The sequence below is a fragment of the Scatophagus argus genome, chromosome 6, assembly GCF_020382885.2.
Source record: "Scatophagus argus isolate fScaArg1 chromosome 6, fScaArg1.pri, whole genome shotgun sequence".
Classification (NCBI taxonomy): domain Eukaryota; kingdom Metazoa; phylum Chordata; class Actinopteri; family Scatophagidae; genus Scatophagus; species Scatophagus argus.
The window spans coordinates 12,775,001-12,794,416 of NC_058498.1; the positions used below are offsets into that span (position 1 = coordinate 12,775,001).

Here is a 19,416-nt window from a genome sequence, read left to right on the forward strand (position 1 = left end):
AAAGAAAGTCTATTCTGTCAGTCCTGTGGGGATGTTGGGGGAGGGCGGTGGGTGGTTGGGGGGGTATTTATTGCCAGATGTTTTTAAGGCTCCCTCAACCCCAGAAATGTTGTATTTTGCAAGAAAACAAGACCCCAGAGTTTCATGGAGAAATAAGGTAAGGGATGGAAAGCAATAGGAAAGGCTGGAAAAAGCTTCAGAGTTTCATGAAGCGGTTGCCTCAGTTAAAAATATGGGCAAGAAAGCAAGCAAAAGACAAAACAAAAGAAGACTGGGGGAAGGAAGATTTGGCTGAGCGGGGAGGGTCATAATTGAAGAAAACAGACAATGAGCATTCATGGCTCTTTCACACAAGCACATACATAAAGGTAGAAAAAGGAATGAAGAAAGGCTGAGATGAGTGAGGAGAGTGAAATTACAGGCCCAAAACTTTCCTTGACTTCGGTGGAGGTAACAGCAGGCAGAAAAGGAAGAGGGAGGAGGTGGAAGGGGAGGGTCACAGAGGGTTAAGTTTGGTGACAGAGACTATCTGAAGGTGCAAAGGTTCCTCCTCCCTGATAAGAGGAACTGAGGTGCACAGAAATTAAGTGCAGCCATCAATTCAGGTACTTTTTGTCATCTGCCACATCACTGTGCCACCCACATCCAACACCCTGCCATCACTTCCCACCACACACATACCTCAGGCTTCTGTTCAAAGCTCGGGAGACGAACACCCACTGTCTGTCTGAGCTAAATGAATGAAGTCATCCACGTTAGGAGAACCTGAACGCTCACCAAGCACTGAAGTAATGAACTGTCTGCACCGATAGGAAGAACACTCAGGACTGCATGGCCACATCAAAGACTTCCTGGTTTGATATATTGCTTCACACAGTATCTGTGTGGGTAGGGAGTGCATGGATAAAACCACCCTTCCACTCTGACTGTTTGGCTTCCATCTCCTGGCCCGTCAGATCCTGACTCAGTTGATTCTGGAGCTCCATGAAGGATACTTTTCCTACACATACCAAGTTAAGAGCTGACAGCAACAAGACAAGGAATGCAACTTAGCCTTATCAACCAGGTGAAGTGAGCAGATGGCAGATTTCATCAGTTCATGCTCGCTTGACTAGGCTGGGACTGGTCAAGCGAGCATGAACTGATGAAGCTTTTTGGATGAGAGGTGAAACGTCTTCAAAGACAAATAACTAAGTCCAGTTGCGTTCGATTGAATTTCCTTGAGATAACCATGACCTGGATGAATGAGAATATTCACAGCCCACATGGCAGAGGAAAAGCTGCTGTTTAGTGTAGTAGGTCAAATGTACCGGTATGTTGATCTGCAAAATCAAGTGGATAAGTTTAAATATACACAATGTATGTTTTCTCTCCCAATAAGGAGTGCAAACTCTGGGTGGTTTGTTATCTGACTATCAAAAAAAAGTGAATGTAAAAAAAAAAAAATTCCAACTGTGCGCCGGTACATTGTTTAAGCAGTGTTTGGTTTTCTCAGTAAAATACCAAGCGAGGACTCGTACCATATCCTCTATCATGTCCATCTAAACCGAGCTGAAAGGAAGACAGTGGAGAATCAAAACAAACTGTATCAACACAGAAACCAGGATGAGTTCTCACCTCTCTCGCACTGCGGGCCAGTGAAACCATAGACACAGGCACATCTGTTGGGTCCGATGCAGCGCCCACCGTTCTGGCAGCCATTCTCGCACACAGCTACAGGAGACAGAGGAAAAGAGAGTGATTCACTGACAATTACTCACACATGCTCTCGCTCGCTGCTATTTCTTTCTTTCACAAACACAGATCTTTCATAAAGCTTCATATGACTTCACCTTTTAATCACTTGCATCACCAACACATAAACACATCCTGTATCGTATCTCTGTATTATAAACATATGTGAGGATTTTCATTAATGACATCAGTTCTTAAGCCAATAACATCAGCTCCCGTCATGCTTCACTTTAAACTTTGATCTAACCCAAAAATTAACCCTAAGGCTAGCCCTAAAAAACTGCAGTACTTATCTAGTTGGCCATGTGTTTGGCAAAAGTTGTAAGTAAATAGTGTACTGGCCTTCCATTTGGCCATGCTGTAAGTCAAGGATGAACTAATACCAACAAAATGGCCAGATTCATAAAAAGTTATAATTGTTTTAAAAAGGGATAAACCTCAAACACAGATGATGTGTACTCACGATGCCCAAAACAGAATATATGATAGACAGAAATATGAAGTAAAACTATAAAAGTGCAGATAATTTGCAGAAATTTCCACTTGATCCTCACAGGTACATATTCTGTCAGATGGCACAGTTCAGCTACACGAACACACACATTCACATTCAGGTGAGATGACTTTGCAGCAGCTTTCACTCACGTTGTCCACAGTGGCTGCCTGTGTAGCCCTTTGGGCAGGTGCATGAGTCCTCGGCACAGCTGCCTCCATTCATACACCTGACGTTACAGGTCTGAACTATGGGAGGAAAGAGAGAAACGGGGTGATGAGGTGGGACAAAAGACAAGTGTGAACTTCACATCCCCTGTTTTATCAAAGGCTGCAAAATAAATAAGAATGAGAACACTGAATATGTGCTGTGAGTCAATTACTACTTTATTCAAAAAGGCTTTAGTCAAAAGGTTTTACTATTATTATCAACCAAAACTGGACTTTTAAGAAATGAGCATTAAGCAACTGACTGGTTAGCCTGCCTCATTATATTATTATAAGAGTCGTTTCCAAGCACGTGACAGCTAAATTACCATGGTCATTATAACACATTAAGTGAGTTTTTTTCCACTTCAGTTGGCTTCACACAATGCTGGTGTTTCTTTGGCAGCTTTAGATGAACAGACAAAGCTCAAAGACCCCCAGGCCATAAAACCATAGCTAATCAAGCATACTGGGAGAAGGAAATAAGTTGAGCCAGCTGTATGCTCCAGTCAGTCAGGAATTTGCCGAGAGGAGAGGGAAACTGGGCGAGAAGGAGGAAAAGTAAGGTGTGATGGCAAACAAAAAAATCCAAACATGATGCATGAAAGAGCAAATGTATAAGAGTAAGAAGAAGGAGTAACTTTGAACAGTGGTGCTACAGGTACTGTGTTGTGAAGCAGGAAGCTCTTTACCAGACTGTGAGAGGGCCAGTCCGACAGTCTCAAACATGGAAGCAGCAGCTTTCACAAAGGAAAACAAATGATCTTCCTGGCAGACTTTCTCCTGAGCCAGCCTTTTACCAAACTCAAAAGGAGAGAAAAGACACCTACAGTGCCGGATGTTAGGAAGCTGAATCCCATTAACATTTCTTTGCATCTTCTTTCATCCTTGCCCAAGGATTTTATTGTCCTTCAGTCTCGCCTTATTTTTCATCCTTCCTCCACCTTTGCCTATTCCCTCAGTGCCTTTTCATGCTCTTCTGTCTATACCGTAATCACAAGTTCAACATTAATTTCCTCCCTCTCCTTCTCTCCATCTGCCTGTTTATATATTTTTCTCTCTTTCAGATTTCTGGCATGCAGAGCTGTGGAGCACAGGGGAAATGACTGAGCTTCCCCATAGCAGAGTTTGTCTAATGAGACTTTCTGAGTTTGCACACTTGCCAGCAGGAGGCATTTCAGCCACTATAATCCACCCACTTATTCTGACTTGACACAAACACACTAAACATGACTTGTGTGAGTCATAATGAGTCAATATACTCTTAGGTAGCTTTTCATTGTGATCACCCATGCCTGCCTTACCAGTAGCTCACGCATGACCGGCTCCAAGCTCAAGAGTCGAAGCACAACAGTTCGAATCTTGGATGCAGACCCCGTGTACTAATTTTTGGTAAATGTAAGGCATAGGTGTATTTCACTGGATTTGTCAGCAGAGCTTTCATTTCCATGTAGTTAATGCATCTTGAAGGAATTGCAGTTAACATTCTCCTGTGCAACACTTGGCAGACAAAGTGTACAGATTTGGCAGAAAATGCTTTTTGTCTGGATTGTGTCTCATGGCAACATATGGCGATAAATTAAAGCAAATACTTTTGGATTCTGGGACAGGCTGGGTTTATAGGTCAGCGTACTAGCATGCTGTCACTCTCTGCCTTCTTCTTATGGGAGATGGGTCAGGTCTACCTCTCAGTTTTCAACCTCAATTTACATTGAACACGTGAGGTTAACGGCGTACAGTCGCTTTTTCTTCTCTCAAGGTCAACAACTGGAGACGTTATGTGAAACATGAATAATGACTGCAGTGAGTAATTTCAGTTCTCCCTGCCATGGAACAAACTGCGGAGAGAACAGTTCCAGTGTGCTGCAATGGAGACTCCTTCAGTGAGTGCAACTTGGGTAAACTCTTCCATTTTTCAACCCCAAACACCACAAAAAGTGTTTCTAAAGAGGTCAATGAATTATGGAGAGATTTTATTGCAAGGGTTGGTAGGACAGGAGACGTTGTGTTAAGAGTCTCTCTATAGTCGCTGAACTCCTTGCCCTCAGGAACAGAGGAGGACGGGACAGGTGGTGAAGAGAAGGAGGTGTGATGTGTTTTTTCTGTAACAGGAACTTGATGAGGAGGAGAAGGAGAAGGAAGCAAACAAGCACATTTGGAGACAGGAGGAGATGATCTCACTGGTTAACTTTGCCTCCCCCCCTCCGACACACACCATGGCACTTTATTCCCCTGCAGGTGGAGAGAGATGGTTTGCCCCAGTGACCCGTGCCTGGAAAGCTGCACGTGTAGAGCAACAGGATGGGGGGATATACACGAGCGTGTGTGTGTGTGAGAGAGAGAGAGAGAGTCTTCCAGACATTGTGCAAAAGAAGTTGGGTGTAGCTTTGCAGCACCACAATGCACCTCTGTATTCTGGTAGTGTCGTCGGTGAGCTGCTCACATCTGGGTGTTTTTTACGAGAGGCTGCGAAACACAGGAAGTCCAGGCTTGTGTGTTGAGTGTGTGTGCATGCGGGCACATGTGTGTCTGATGGAAAACTGAGGAGCTTTATAGCTGTGTTTTGTCCTGATTTACACACACACACACACCCCAGGGACCAGTGACAAGACGACCTCAGTTTCAGCATGGATGGGAGATGTATTGAAAGCTGCAGGAGATGCTGTCAAAGCAGCTGGAGAGTCAAAGACAAAGATTTCTTTCCATTCTAGGAAAAATCACAGTCTTCCACCTAGTCTTCAATGAGTCCTTTACCATCATACTTTTGGGTAAATTAGAGCAATTTATTTTCTGATATACCTCATACCTCACAGGATAGGACACTGATTTGCAGTCAGGATGGACTACGTGGAGGTAACATGGCTTCAAATTGAAGAAGGCCTCTTTCTGTTTCCCAGTAATCACTAGTGAGCCCACTCAATAGCCAATGGAAGCTTGTCAGTCTAAAGACAGCTGTTTCCCAGCATTAGTGCGAGAACGTCTGTGGTAATGATTTTGTAATTATGGTTATGGGAAGCAAAGGTTATAAAGATGGCCTTATACGGTCCTGAGCACAGCTGCTCTGCCCTAAGCTGTCAGTGGGTTTATTACAAGGGTGACTAACAGTGTGAACCTTTGTCGTCTGGGAACTGGCATGTCACAACTCCAGGTTATCAGTAAATGTGACTCAGTTACAAAGCCATCCTGGCTGGGCAAAGATTTTACTTTTCTAATTCTGGAAATGTGAACACTCTAAAGTTCTGCCAGGCGATTCACAGAAGCGCATGCTTGTATTGTTCACTGGCAAACAGCAGCGATTCCAGGAAGAATCATCCAAAAAAAAAAAAAAACCAAAATCATAGATAACCATCTGGTGGACACAATAATAATCACAAACATGTGGACTACATGTTAAAAAAACACAAATGTGTTGCTGATTTATCTAAGCCTCTGCATTCCACATGCAAGACGTAAGACATAAAGATGCTATCTATAAACCAGCGAACCAGGGTGCTAGAATCAGACTGTATAATTAAGGCAGAGGAAATTAGCATTTCCAAGTGGATTTCCATAGAGCTACAATTTGTTTCCAACTGCATTGAATTATCCCGTTAAATTGTGGACTCTCTCCAAAAGCTGGATATGGGAGTTTGCACACTTGGGAAGACAAGATCTATGATGAGGAGTTTTTGCCCTCCCTTGGCATAGCCAGAGGCCTCTGAGACAGATAATGTTGTGAAAATAGTTTTCAGTTCAGTAATATGTTCAAACCACATCCCAATCAGTGAGTAGGGTTCTCTGGGAATTCAAATAAAAACAAAGTTTTATAACCATTATCAACTGGAGGAAGACAACTGGAAACATCTAACCCAAATACACCAAAGATTTAGAGACAGCAGATTTTGGGAATAGCAACACAGAGGTCACTGAGGAAATCAGCAGTAACTTTTTACAGTTTAGCAGAATTATACATTCAAGTTTGAGACCAATCAAGTATTAGGAAATTGGGGAATAAGGTGACCTCCACAGTTACTCAGGGACATTGAACAGCATGCCACATCCATTGATGGTGTACGTTTATCTCAGGTCACAAAGCTTTGACCTCTGGTCTTAATGAAAGCTCTCTGAGAGGCCAGTGGAAGGTCATTCACAGTGACACACTCTTCACAGTGCACTAAAACATATTTCCCATTTGCTAATCATAGACCAATAAAGCTGTCTCTGATTATTCAGATCAAACTGTATCTCAGTAGTTTTCTTTCCTCCTTCCTTCCACAGCCTGTAAACCTGTGCAATAGCCACCATAAATCCCTGCTGAGGAAAGCTGAGAATCACAGAATCTAACAATCACTTTGCTGCAGCTCTGCAAAGCTCTCACTCTAATTTATCACTTTGCGTTCTCGTGCAATTCCTGCCCCTAAGGAACATGACTTCATAGGTCTCGCCAAAGCACTGACTCTGCAGGAGATCTGTGTGTATCCTGCCATGCAGGTCAGGGACTGTTTTTCTCCACCCCACCCTCAATGCCCTTCCTCTAAGGGTCATCCCTACTTATGGCTGGAACAGATCCTGTTTTACCCTTCTGGGTCACAGCCAACTGACGCTCACTGTGTGCGTTTGTGTGTGCCAGTATGTTTTTTTTTGTGTGTAAAAGTATGAGGGTCTACATATGAGAGTATATATCTGTGTGCAGTCGTGTGAGTGAAAATGTGTGTGTTAGTAGGTTGAATGGAATGTGAGCATGTGTAAAGGGTCTGGCAGGGCCAGGCGTGACTGACGAGCTGACTTTGGCCAACTAAAGCAGTGGAGCTGAACATATTGCACGCTACTTAATACTCGCATACTTTGTACACTCCCAAAGTGCTGCGGAACAACAGTTTCTGCATGTTAGGCACACGGTAACTTCATATTTAAACCCTGCACACACTGCACTAATCTCACTAAGACAAACGTGATTTCACACAGCGTGCATGTGCAGTAAAACACCTCGCTCCACTCCAAACACACACACACACACACACACACACATCCTGAGTGGTCTGTAACTAAGCCCAGCAGACTGAGCCGGGGCAGCCAGACTCTCCACTTTAATCTTGACAAACCCTGTGACCTGCAGAGCAGGCTTGGGACTCTATACACGACTATTAGACTGGCTACAGTATGGATCTAAATCCCATGGTAACTGGATGAGCAATTGGAATCGAAACTGCTCAGTGTAACAAGCAATATCATTTCATCAGTACTTAGGACCGGTTTGGTAGATCCCAAAGCAAAGCAAAATCAGGCTTAAAGTCATTTCATAGAATAACAGGAATGTGCTATTTCTATACTTGACCATCCATAGTAACAATAGTCAATTGGATTATTCGGACAGTCCTTGTGTACAGTATAAGAAACGGAAAAAGTTGACCTGCTGGCCAAATGCTCTCTCACAAAAGCCTTCAATCTGGGAATGCAGTTGAAGGAAAGCCTAGTGCTGCTGCTTGATTTGTCTGCAGGATTAAAAAACTAAACTTACATTTATGGAGTCTTGTGCTTTGGAATTTATAGTATCTGTAATTGAATTCCCAAGGCTGTTGGATATCTGCTGCAACTCAATAGTTTTTAGGGGGGGGAAACATGCCAATTAACTTTCTGGTCTGGTAGAAAGTAAGTGGAGAATATTGATACCACTTTCATATCGGTCCAGTAAAGATAAAGCTATAGAACTACTGCCAGCAGCCAGTTAGCTTAGCTTAGTACAAAGACTTGAAACAGGGGGGCAACTAGCGTCCCTCTGCACAAAGGACCTTCAGAGCTCATTAATCAACACATTACAGCTCAGGGTTAATCCATACAAAAGATGAAGTATAAAATCTATAAACTACACTGCCATTTTATTGGGGTTTATGTGCTTTGAAAGTTACAGCTGCCAATCATAAAGAGGTTCAGGCAGGCACCTTTGCAATATTCGGACAGAACCAGACAAACCTGAGCTAAAAGACTGCTAGCTGTAGGCTTATATTTAACCAACAGATATGAAAGTGTCATTGAAACTCTAATCAAACTCTCGACAAAAAGCAAATTTCTCAAGCATTCGTAATATCATCAGAGGTTGAGCTTTATCCTACTAAGACTCAAATGCTTGAAAATATTAAGTGTGCCATTACAAAAGACATAGAACAGCAGCCAATACAATCTTAGAAGGTGGACCTGGGCACTGGCATTTTGCTTGAAAAAAGTACTTGTTTAACAGCACCTATCCTGAGGCAGTGAGGTGACTTAACGTCCAATCATCAGTTCAGTCCATGAATTCAACTTAACGTGTGCCCCTCAGCAGGTTTCTTAATGCAGCAGTCACTTTTGTTTTATTATGTCTGCTTGAGTATCGATATTTGATCTGCTTATGTTGATTTGTGTATTCCGTTGATGCTGTGTTGTGAACCTTAAGCACACCATGACCATGACAAAGCTTCATTTACTGTATGTATGTATGTATGTTACTGACCTCCTCCTCCTGACCCACAGCTGGGAGAGAGCTGGCCACTTGAACAGGTACACATGTTGGGTCTGGAACAGAAGCCATCGCCACATGAATTCCTGCAAATTGCTGGGAAGAGGAAGAAGAAGGGGAGAAGAGGGTGAATTTAATTGGTTTATTTATTTATTTTTAATGTCATCAGCCATACATGATGAAACGAACAGAAACAGAATCATCCCACGCCTATTTGTTATCGCCGCCATTGGGCTTTTCAGGATATAAGGATGAAGGAACTTACGAACAATGCACTGGTTCCCTCCTGGCAGAGTCTTCCAGCCTGGACAGCAGTATGAGTGGAAACGGGATCCACACACATTTGGCCTTACAGATGCAAGAAAGAATAAACAAACAAATTTACTACTCATCCAGATCTCCTAAACATATTTTAGTAAAACCCCTAAACAAATACACAAAGTTATTTTCTGAGCTGCCCGAGACCTGCACGGCCTTTTCCTTCAAAATAAACAAAACATACTTTGATACAAAGCCTCCTCCAGTGATGGATGAAGGCATTTTGAAAGAGGGGAGGAGGGGAAGGAAATGTGAGGGGGCCTACAGCACGAGGAATAGCATTTTGTTTTCATTCAAGGCTGAATTTAAACTTGGATGGACAGGATGTATAAAGTCCTCCTTTCTTCCAAATTCCATGCCTGCTGTCTTCTTCTCTGTGGCAAATATTCAACACTCACCCACCACCACCAACACACGCACACAATCATGTTACCATCACTTATGGGGACTAACCCTTACATAGATTTACATTCATTTCCTGGAGGCTTAACCACCCCCTAACCATAACAATAAACATTACTTGCCTGAGCCTACCCCTTACTTTAACCTAACCCTAACCTCAGCCTAACCCTAAAGCAACTCTTAACCCTAATATTTAATGTTTGATGTTGTGGGGACTTGCATTTTGTCCCCATAAGTGAGGCTCATAACTACAGGAATACACGTCCACACACACACACACACACAAAAACACATATATACTTGCAGTGACCTTTGACCCTGTCTGACAGATGTAAGAGTCATCACATCTTGTGGAAGCCTTGATTGGTCTGACAGGTTAGCCACAAAGTTTTCGTCTGAGGAGATGGCTTAACCACATCTAGAGATGACTGGGCTCTGCTCACACACGCTCAAACACACACATAAGTATGCAGGGGCACTTCGGTCTGCAGCTGCAAGCTACAAGCTAATGCATAGAACACTTCAGTTTTTAATCTTCCATGAATAATTGCACACCTATTTATAACTCAGTTTATTTAGAAAGTGAGTAAAAACCCCGATGTGCATCAATCACAAAACCCAAATACAATAAAGAAGTGTGTGTGACTCAAGTGAAATAGGCAAAGATGTTGTATAAAGCTGTTTAACAAGCTGAAGGGATTCCAGCAATGTGGTGGTACTAATGATATCCTTGGTGACCTTTTAAAGCATATAATGACGGGTATATCTGTGGTCATGTGTGTTGGCGGTTAGTTGCCTGCATTTGCTGATGGCATGACTAAGAATTGAGGGACCACAGCTCGGTAAATTGGGATAAATCCTGACCCAGATGCTCATGGTAAAGTAATTTGCCTCAGGAATCACCCCTCTTTCTGCCCCCAGGACATGATTTATGACTGTTTGAAATAACGCTAGATTTCTCAGTGGCGGTGACCAACGACTAGCAAAATTAGACAACAACTCATCGAGCCAAGGATACACCAGGGATTTTGTCCAACAGTGAGACACAGATTTAAAGAAGATGTCCCGAGTACAACATGATGTAATTCAGCTGTTTCATAGACTTTTCCTTGCATTTTAAATGCCCTCATCTTTCAAACTGAATTTATAATTTGTAATTTATAATGCATGCTTTCTGTCAAATTGTCAGAGTCCGGTGATATCACTATGACATCATTGTAGAACACCCTCCAGAGCCGCACAGGACATTTTTATAGCTGTTTTCATAGGCTGAGTGGTACACCTCATGTCAAGTAAACTGACCTATATGTATAAAACTGGTGGGGTGCACCTTTACATTTAATTTGCTTTACTTTGGGGGCACACCATTCCACAACTTTTGCTCAGTTGATATAAAACCTTGCTGCCATATTACGAGGTTTTAGCTTTAGCTTTACGTACAGAAATAGCAAGCCGTCGTACCTTGAAATCTCACAGTTTCCTTGTAAGAAGAACAGGTTTTAGTCAAATAAGCAGTCTAAATCAGTATATTAAAAGACCGGAGCTAAAGCTGGAAATTAAATGTCAGCTCTGACGAACCTCTCAAGTTCCTCCTGCGTAAAACAGTACTCTGGTAGATGGAGAGCAGAGCACACCTCCAAACCCATTACCAGATGGCATAGGGAGACAGACAAACAGGTGGTCAGGCAGAAGAGAGATATTTATGTAGGCAGAATTAGTAGTCAGACAAAGACGGAAGATAAAAATAAAACAGGGAGAGAATGAAAAAAACAAGAGCAGTGGATTCTTTGCTAGATTTGTGAAAGGTGAGGTCTGGTTTTAGAGAAAAAGTGTGAAGAGGGTGAGAGGAATGGTGGGAAAGGAACAGGGGGACCAGTGGGAGGGAAAACAAAACAAGTTTATGTTGAGAAGAGGAGGAAGCAGGAGGAGGAGTGGGAGTTGAAAAAGAGATATGGAAACAAAAGAGAAAGCAGTATAAGCAAGAAGAGGCCAGAGACTTGGTGGGGGTTGAATTTCCAGGGCAAACACACAAACCAAAGAGAGCTTCGACAAAACTTCAGAAATGCACAGAGCAAGACATCAACATTCCAGCACTTAATAAGCAGTCAACCCAACTTCTTCCCTGATCTATTTCTCCACAAAGCGTTGAAGATTTTCCACTGTTACAGACCTTGGAGATGTCAATATATGAAGGATTATATGGATCTGACCCTGAGGTGCTCTGGTTTGTTATTCTTCCTCTCTCTCTCAGTCTTTCCTACAGGTCAATGCCTGCTCTCCTATCACAGAGAGGAGGCTTTAGAGGATGAACTGAAGTAAAACAGAATGAAAGACAGCCATAAAAAAAGGAGTTTTGGCCCCAGGGGTTTTCCTCAATATTGAAACGTCCTACTGTTCTCAGGGCTCAATCTAAAGGAGATTAACTCTTTGAAGTTGCCTCCCGGGCCGTGGATAGCTCGTTAACTGCCATTAATAGTAATAAAAGGAAAATGGCTGCCACCTAATTGGGGAGGAAATATGAAGAATGTTGGAAAGACGAATACTTTAGTCAAGAGTTCAAAGTCTAAGGGGCAGATTCATATTCATTTTCAGACATGAACTTAGTCATCGTATGCAGTCTTAAACTCTGAAAAAACAAAACAACAAATCCATTGATAGAAAATTTGCCAAAAATAAACTAGATTGATAATTAAGTAATCATTATAGTCATTCTTTTAAGTAAATGAGCCAAATATACTCTGAGCTTTCAAAATATGAGAATTCCCTGTAGCTTTTCTTTGTCATATAAGGATTGGATTGGATTGAAAACAAGCAACATAAATAAGTGATCTTGCCCTCTCTTTCACTATTGTGTTATTTTCTTGACAAAGAAATAAATGGACTAATTGTGACAAATTAACAGCAGATAAATTGATTCTGATAATATTGATGGTTAGGAGCTCTGGCTGATTTTCCTCTGCTGTTAAGCACTGCGTTTTAAACAAAGAGTAAGAGTTATAAAATTAGAAACTGCAAAATCAACAAGTTATACAACTGCAGCCTGAGGGTCCTCTTCTCCTGCAGGAATCCACAGGGTGAAAGGTTAAGGCAGTTCAGAGCAGCACAGAAGGGCAGCAGCGGACAGGCATGGAAAATGACTACAGACGGTATGTTTCCATAAAGACACAGACCAGAAGTTCACAGTTGCTAGGGCCCCAGGTCAGGTGTCTGTGTCTGTGTGTGTGTGTGTGTGTGTGTGTGTGTGTGTGTGTGTGTGTGTGTGTGTCGGTGTACTGGCCATAGGTCAAAGGTCATTGGCCTGGTATCTGATCCACCTCAGCAAAACTTGTATGCATTGCTGCCTCTAGCAGCACCTGGGACTGTAGCTCTCCTATCAGATCTAGGTGTCGAATGAGGAAGGAATGTAGCGTATACACAGTGACCCGACCACAAAAACAGAAACTACAGGTACACTATGTGGACAAAAGTATTGGGGTGGGGTTGTTTCTCAGGGCTTGGGCCCCTTACTTCCAGTGAAGGGAGATCTTAATGCTTCAGCATACCAACACATTTTGGACACAATGCTATGCTTCCAACTTTGTGGCAACAGATTGGTGAAGGTCCTTTCCTATTCCATGACTGTGCCCCAGGGCACAAAACGAGGTCCATAAAGACATGGTCGGATGAGTTTGATGTTGAAGAACTTGACTGGCCCACACAGAGCTCTGACCTCAACCCCATCCAACACCTTTGGGATGAACTGGAATGGAGATTGTGACCCAGAGGTTTTGATCCAACATCAGCGCTTGACCTCACAAATACTCTACTGCATGAACTGGAAAAAATTCCTACAGAAATTCTTACAAATGTTGTGGAAAGCCTTCACAGAAGCTGTTAAAGCTGCAAAGCTTGGCCGTGGTCTACAACATCAGAGGGGATATTTGTTTATTGTTCTGTTTAAAATGGCATTATCCTAAATCTTTCTCATATGATTTGCGGCAAAGCTCACATTGTTTGTCATCAGCCATAATGATGTGCCATTCAGCACAACTAATAATCTGTAAATCAAATCCTTATGTGTGTGAATGTAAAATATATGCATTTTCTTTTTATTTGTATTTTGTGAAAGTCAAATGTGAGACGTAGACTGATGGTGGATTCTTTCTATACAGTCTGGACATTAAGCAGAAACAATTTTATTAACAGACCACATGCCAGTCAGCTGTCCCAGATAATCCTGCCTTTACAGCTCAGTCTTCGCCTGCACATACAGTAAGCATAAAATGCAGACTCATAAAAACTTAAAATGGAACCTAATGCACATAAAACAGAAAGGGAAACTGGCAATTGTTCACTCATCTCAAATATAAATGATCAGCAAATTTTTTTTTTCCTTCCCCTGTCTTCAAAGCACTCAGATACTGTAGGTCTGAGGTAAGGAGGTTTGCCCTGTGACATCCAAAACAGGAAAATCCCTTTGTTCTTTTTCTAATTAGGCACATGCCATGGCAGAAAGTAAGTAAAGGACTTCATCCAGGCCATCAGGGTGGTATTGACATTATCCTGGAAGGGCCTTGAGAGGCTAAATGTAATTCTTGGCTTTGGGGCTGACAGTCTGCCAAGTTAGCCAGCATCCAAAACGTCTCTCCTCAGCGGAGCTGGATGAAGCTTTGCCAAGCTGGAGTACGTTAATAAGGTGGGTGGCTGCTAAATAACAAAGAACTTGGCTGGATTCTTCGACTCTAACATACAAGAGATCTAATTGAACTATAATTATTTAACTCTTTTAGTTGGTAGGAATTTTGAAAGCAAAAGAGAGAAAAATCGAAAGCCAAAACTCTCCATCGCCGCCTCACACTTCCGTTCTTTCATTGATTGAGTAAAGCAGACCTGCCAGCTAGTCAGCCTAAGGTCTGACCAGATACCGCCCTTGGGTGGACTGATGCCAGGCTGCAGTGGGAGCCAATAAATCAGAGTCAGTCAGCATCAGAGCCAGCACTACCAGAGACAGACCAGGGGATATGGAGTCCTAGCCAGCAAATAAACACTGCACCCCAGCCCAAGGCCAGCATAATGACCATCATTAAACTAACCTCCCTCCATCTCCCACACAGAGAATCTGCGAAACCCATGAGGAGTTACTGACAGTCCACTATGATTGCTGCAACTCTTTACGCATTACAGTACAGTAATACACAAGCCTGAGGTCGTCTGTGTTGTACTTTATTGTGGTGAATGAGTTGTAAGAAAATTCAGCAACTCCTGTGTAAGAAACATTTGGCTCTCAATACATGAAGCCTTATCAAAGGCCAAAACACTTACTCACTCACCACAAGCGTGATTTCTTCACCCTACGGCTTCTGTCCAGAGCTGGTTAGAGGAAACATGCTCACGTGTAATGTTACTCAGTTTTGGATTAACTGTGATCTTTTCGGTTTTCAGCCAACGACACTCAAATGGTAACTGAAAATAAATTCAACACATTCAAAGTTATTTGCTTTGGCGAGCCTTGCCGCAGCACATGGGAGGTGCTTTAACGTTTTAGAATAATTCAACGGACAGTTACCAGGCAACACCTAGAAATCCAATCCAAATTATCAGAAATATGTCAAACACTTAGATAGCTTCAGTTTGTGGTACTCATTCTGGCCTGAAGACAGATTCTGTGTAATCTCATCTGTGATGCTGTGTAATCTCATTACCTATTTACTTTGGTACACAAAGCTACATGGACATTTCATTTCCAACACAGTAGTGTTTCCAGAGCTTAATGTAATGGAAAAAGTCTGCAGGCTTTTGTTACCATTCAAGTTCTCATGAAATTACACACTATTCAAATGGGGATAAAAAGCTATTGTGCAAGGTCTTCTGATTTCTTCACTCTCTCCTCTAGCTGCTCATTGTCAGACTGTGAATCTGAATTATTGTTCAGTCAGTTCATATATTTCATGTGTTGGACTTCAATGCCAAACTTTTCTTTTGTGGTTCAATGGACACTTGATGTGTCAGGATAACTTGTGTAACAGGGTAACTTTAACATGGTGGCTGTGAGCAGTACGATGGACGTTAGAGCAGAAACGCTAAAGGACTAGCACGCTTGCTCGAAATCTGGCATAAAATGTCTCCTTGAAACTATGTCTACATGCAAATGGGGGTAATTTTCCTTATGTAACAAGTACAAATGTCTTCCATATTAACCAAATGAGTGACAGCAGGAGCCATCACTGAATATGCTTTTAGAGAAAACACTAGTTCTATGACGCTATGTGAGTTTTGCCCCATACTGTTAATCAGCTCTGTGAATAGAATTCAGCGAGTTTAGTTGCTTCTCACTATCGCTCCCAATTTCTCCCTCATCTCATCTTTCATTGCCTCATGTGCTGTCTTTCTTTCATGCTTTTCCTGCCCTCTGTTATTCCTTCTGCTGCTTTGTCACCTACAGCAGTGAAACAAATGCCCCTTTTCATACCCCCCCTCGGGTGATACGAATACCTCATTTCCTGTGGCTTGGCACTGGGAGAACCATAAGCTGGGACAGATGGGAGTCTGATTGGAATAACTGATGCAGACACTGAAAATGGGCCCCAACAAAACACCCTTTGTTTTTGAAGAAGTGGCGAAATATACAGTGAAAATCCTTTGCTGCACTGACATACATCCCACACACAGATTCATGGTGTTTAGGTAACAAAGTGAAAGAGTTGGACTGCAGGACGGAGGAAGGCAAAGAGGGAGGAGGGTGGTGCTGGTGGTGGTGGTGGAGTGGGGTGGGGTGGGGGGGTGTTACAGCTGGTGAAGAGTGATGTGATCCCTGTAGTGGATACTCCCCACATGCAGACAGTAAACAACACCTTTAAAAACACTTAAACAATCATAACGTATGTTATGTATGTTTCTATATACCCACACATTTGCCTTCCCTATTGACTGTGTCAACTTAAAACACTGGGGCCAGCAATCACCCCACAGCAGTCATGAACTACTTTCTCCACTAATATACTCAGAGGACTTTGACTCATGTTTTTCACTCGTCATCCCCTCATGAGATGTATAGAAAGCTGCCTTCTCCTCCCTTTCCCATGAAAATGTCAATTTGCTGTAAATACACTGGGAGATTTCAGTGTGGCAAGCAGCCTATTAAGGTTGAACATGTGCTGTTTTTGAGAAAACAATGTGGTAGTATTCAGCAGCATAATTTGGTATAAGGCGAACTTGGCCTCAGACCAGAAAGCACAGCAGTTGAAACAGAGCTGCCAGGAAAACAGAGAGGGGAAAGCCATTTATATTTTAATCCTTCTCAAGATAGAGCTGTTATGAGCCGTGTATGCAAAACCAACCCAAATGTTCTCTTCTTAATAATCTTCTTATGAATGTTTCTATACTAAAACAAAATTAATACAAAATTAATTAATAACTGTATTATGCACTTTCTTGCCAAAGACATGAGACACACACACATATCATCCGTCTCAAGTGCCTACCCCCTCAGTGTCTCCTGGCCACGGCGTCGAACCCGCTGCACCTCCCTCTGGTCCACAGTCCCAGTGAATCGACTAGCTTGGTATGGTCCATCCCCAGTTTGACCACAAGCTACATGGACCACTGAAAGACACACCACTGCCCATCCCAGCAGCACCTGAGCCAGCTTCCCTGATCCCATTGGTCGGTCTGGCTATCCCTCCAACCGTAGCACTTCAGATTTACCACTCACACCACTCACACTTGGTTCACCGTTTGGACCCAGGCTAAGCAGAGGGATAAAGACCTGGATCCAGACCAGGCCCTGGTGTGCACTCCAGAGTAGGGGCTAGACAGCAAAGAAAAAAAAATAAGTTAACACAGAGGGATTGATCAAATTTATTTTACTTACTAACTGCATATTAACTACCACATTCTAACACAGTGGTTTCCAACATTTCCAAACGCTCCATAGAGAATTGGGTATAATATTAATATTTTTTCATACAATTGAATATTCAATGTTTATGAACTTGGGAACTACAATTCTCAGTTGCAATGGTCTGCAATGGAATTATCCACTTGTTTGATTTTTTTTTTTTTCGTGACATGCTTGGTGGTTATATGGAGAAAAGAGAAAACAGATGATTGGGGGGGGGGGGGGGGGGACTAAAGATGAACATGCAAGGAAATAAGAGACACTTAAAACTGAATTCCAGCAATCTGTTTTCACTATACTGCAGTTCAAAGCAGTCTCATAAGTGGTTTATCACTCCAGTGACACCGAATACTGTATGTAGTACTGGCTACAGACTATAGAGGAAAGTCATAAACTGATTACAGAGACATGCTCGTTGTCACAGATCCTGTGTGGTTAAATATTAAATGTTCATTGACATTAAAGAGGGCGTTAATAAGGATCACATAAACTCAAATCCTGAGAAACAATGCACAATGACGAAGCCTTGGCAGTAGGATAAATGCAATGTGTTAAGCACGATGGGTTTGCATCAGTTTTCCTATTTTCAATGTTCTATCGGTCATAGAGCATTTTTTTTATCAGTAGTTTCCAAACTACTGATTAATAACCAAAAGGTTATATATGTGAGGGGTTGTGAGGAAATTAGAAAATAAATAAAGAACAAGTAACCTATCTGCTGCACAAATTAGCTTTTGGTTTTCTGACTAATATTTGTCTTAAAGTCCCCCTTCTGAAAAAAGTCTTTAGATTTAAGTTAAGATAAGCGTATGAAACCAATAACCAAAATAGTCATACATTGTGTCAATGCTTATGGACAGAGTTATGGTGAAAATAAATGACCATCCTTTTTCGTTGGGAAGGGTTAGAGGCCATCATCCGCTCTCATGTCCTGAATGCAAACTGGGAAAGGGGTAATAAATACACATTGCTTTGATTGAAAGGATCTCAGGGCAAAAGGTTAGGAATCACTGCCATAAATCACAGCCTTGTGCCTAGAGGGAGCCAGAGAGGCAGAGCAGGGGATTAAGACTGGGCTGAGTTAAATGGTGAGGTTAAGATGATCGATCAGCTCAAATGCTCTCTGTCTATCACACATACCACAAAGTAAAGAGTGGGAATCTTTATTTGTTAACCAAGACCAATTACTCTTTTATATAAGCACACAAAATTAAATTACTCCCATTATTTTTCATTATGTGATTTATGGACTATGGATTTGTTAATCAAATTATTTTGGATTTGCTAACCCCATACATAGCCTGTATAGTCTTACAGTCCGGTTCTAACTGCATTAGGGTAGACTATATTGAATTGAAAAAACATCTAGTGTCCAACTGAATTGGACAGTCAGGAGGTTTATTTTCACTTCTCCACCTCATTATAGGCCACAGGTTTAAGAGTGAGCTGTGGGCCCCTGGTGATATATAACCTCAGCAGACCCAGCCCTCCAGGCCCCAGTCATGGGTCCAACCACATTATATATCTGGCCTGGACAACGACAAGAAAATACATATGACCCCACATCCCACCAAGTCCAGCTAATTTTAATGGAAGATGAGAGAAAGATGAAAAGATGACCAGAGAATTAACTTAAGCATGCAGAGAAACATACAGAGAGAAAATTAGCTGGCAACACAGGAACTGGAGATACAGAAATTAAGATTTTGTTAATATAATTACCAGTAATTATTCCGTATTTCACATTTAACTTTGTGTTTTATTAAGGAATAGACAAATAAAAGTATTCAATGCATATCTGGCACAACTAGTCTACTTTGTGGTGTCCTATTACAACTTCAGTGGCAGATCAAATAGAAGGTTAACCTTGCAGTCAAAACAACACAGACTTCATCAATTCCAGTTATGGAAAATA

At 42.1% G+C, this 19,416-nt stretch overlaps 1 protein-coding gene across 2 annotated transcripts in view; it reads right to left on the reverse strand.

Annotated features, from left to right (window-relative positions):
• Positions 1 to 17,311, reverse strand: part of fbn2b (fibrillin 2b) — a 59,147-nt gene extending 41,836 nt beyond the window's left edge. For both annotated transcript variants that reach the window (XM_046391886.1, XM_046391885.1), the window contains exons 1-5: positions 17,086 to 17,311; positions 9,171 to 9,253; positions 8,900 to 9,001; positions 2,380 to 2,475; positions 1,618 to 1,713 (exon numbers count right to left, since the gene is read on the reverse strand). In XM_046391886.1, coding sequence (XP_046247842.1) covers positions 1,618 to 1,713; positions 2,380 to 2,475; positions 8,900 to 9,001; positions 9,171 to 9,253; positions 17,086 to 17,264 — 556 coding nt within the window. In that variant the 5' untranslated portion in view covers positions 17,265 to 17,311. The remainder of the gene's footprint in view (positions 1 to 1,617; positions 1,714 to 2,379; positions 2,476 to 8,899; positions 9,002 to 9,170; positions 9,254 to 17,085) is intronic.
• Positions 17,312 to 19,416: the final 2,105 nt, after the last annotated feature.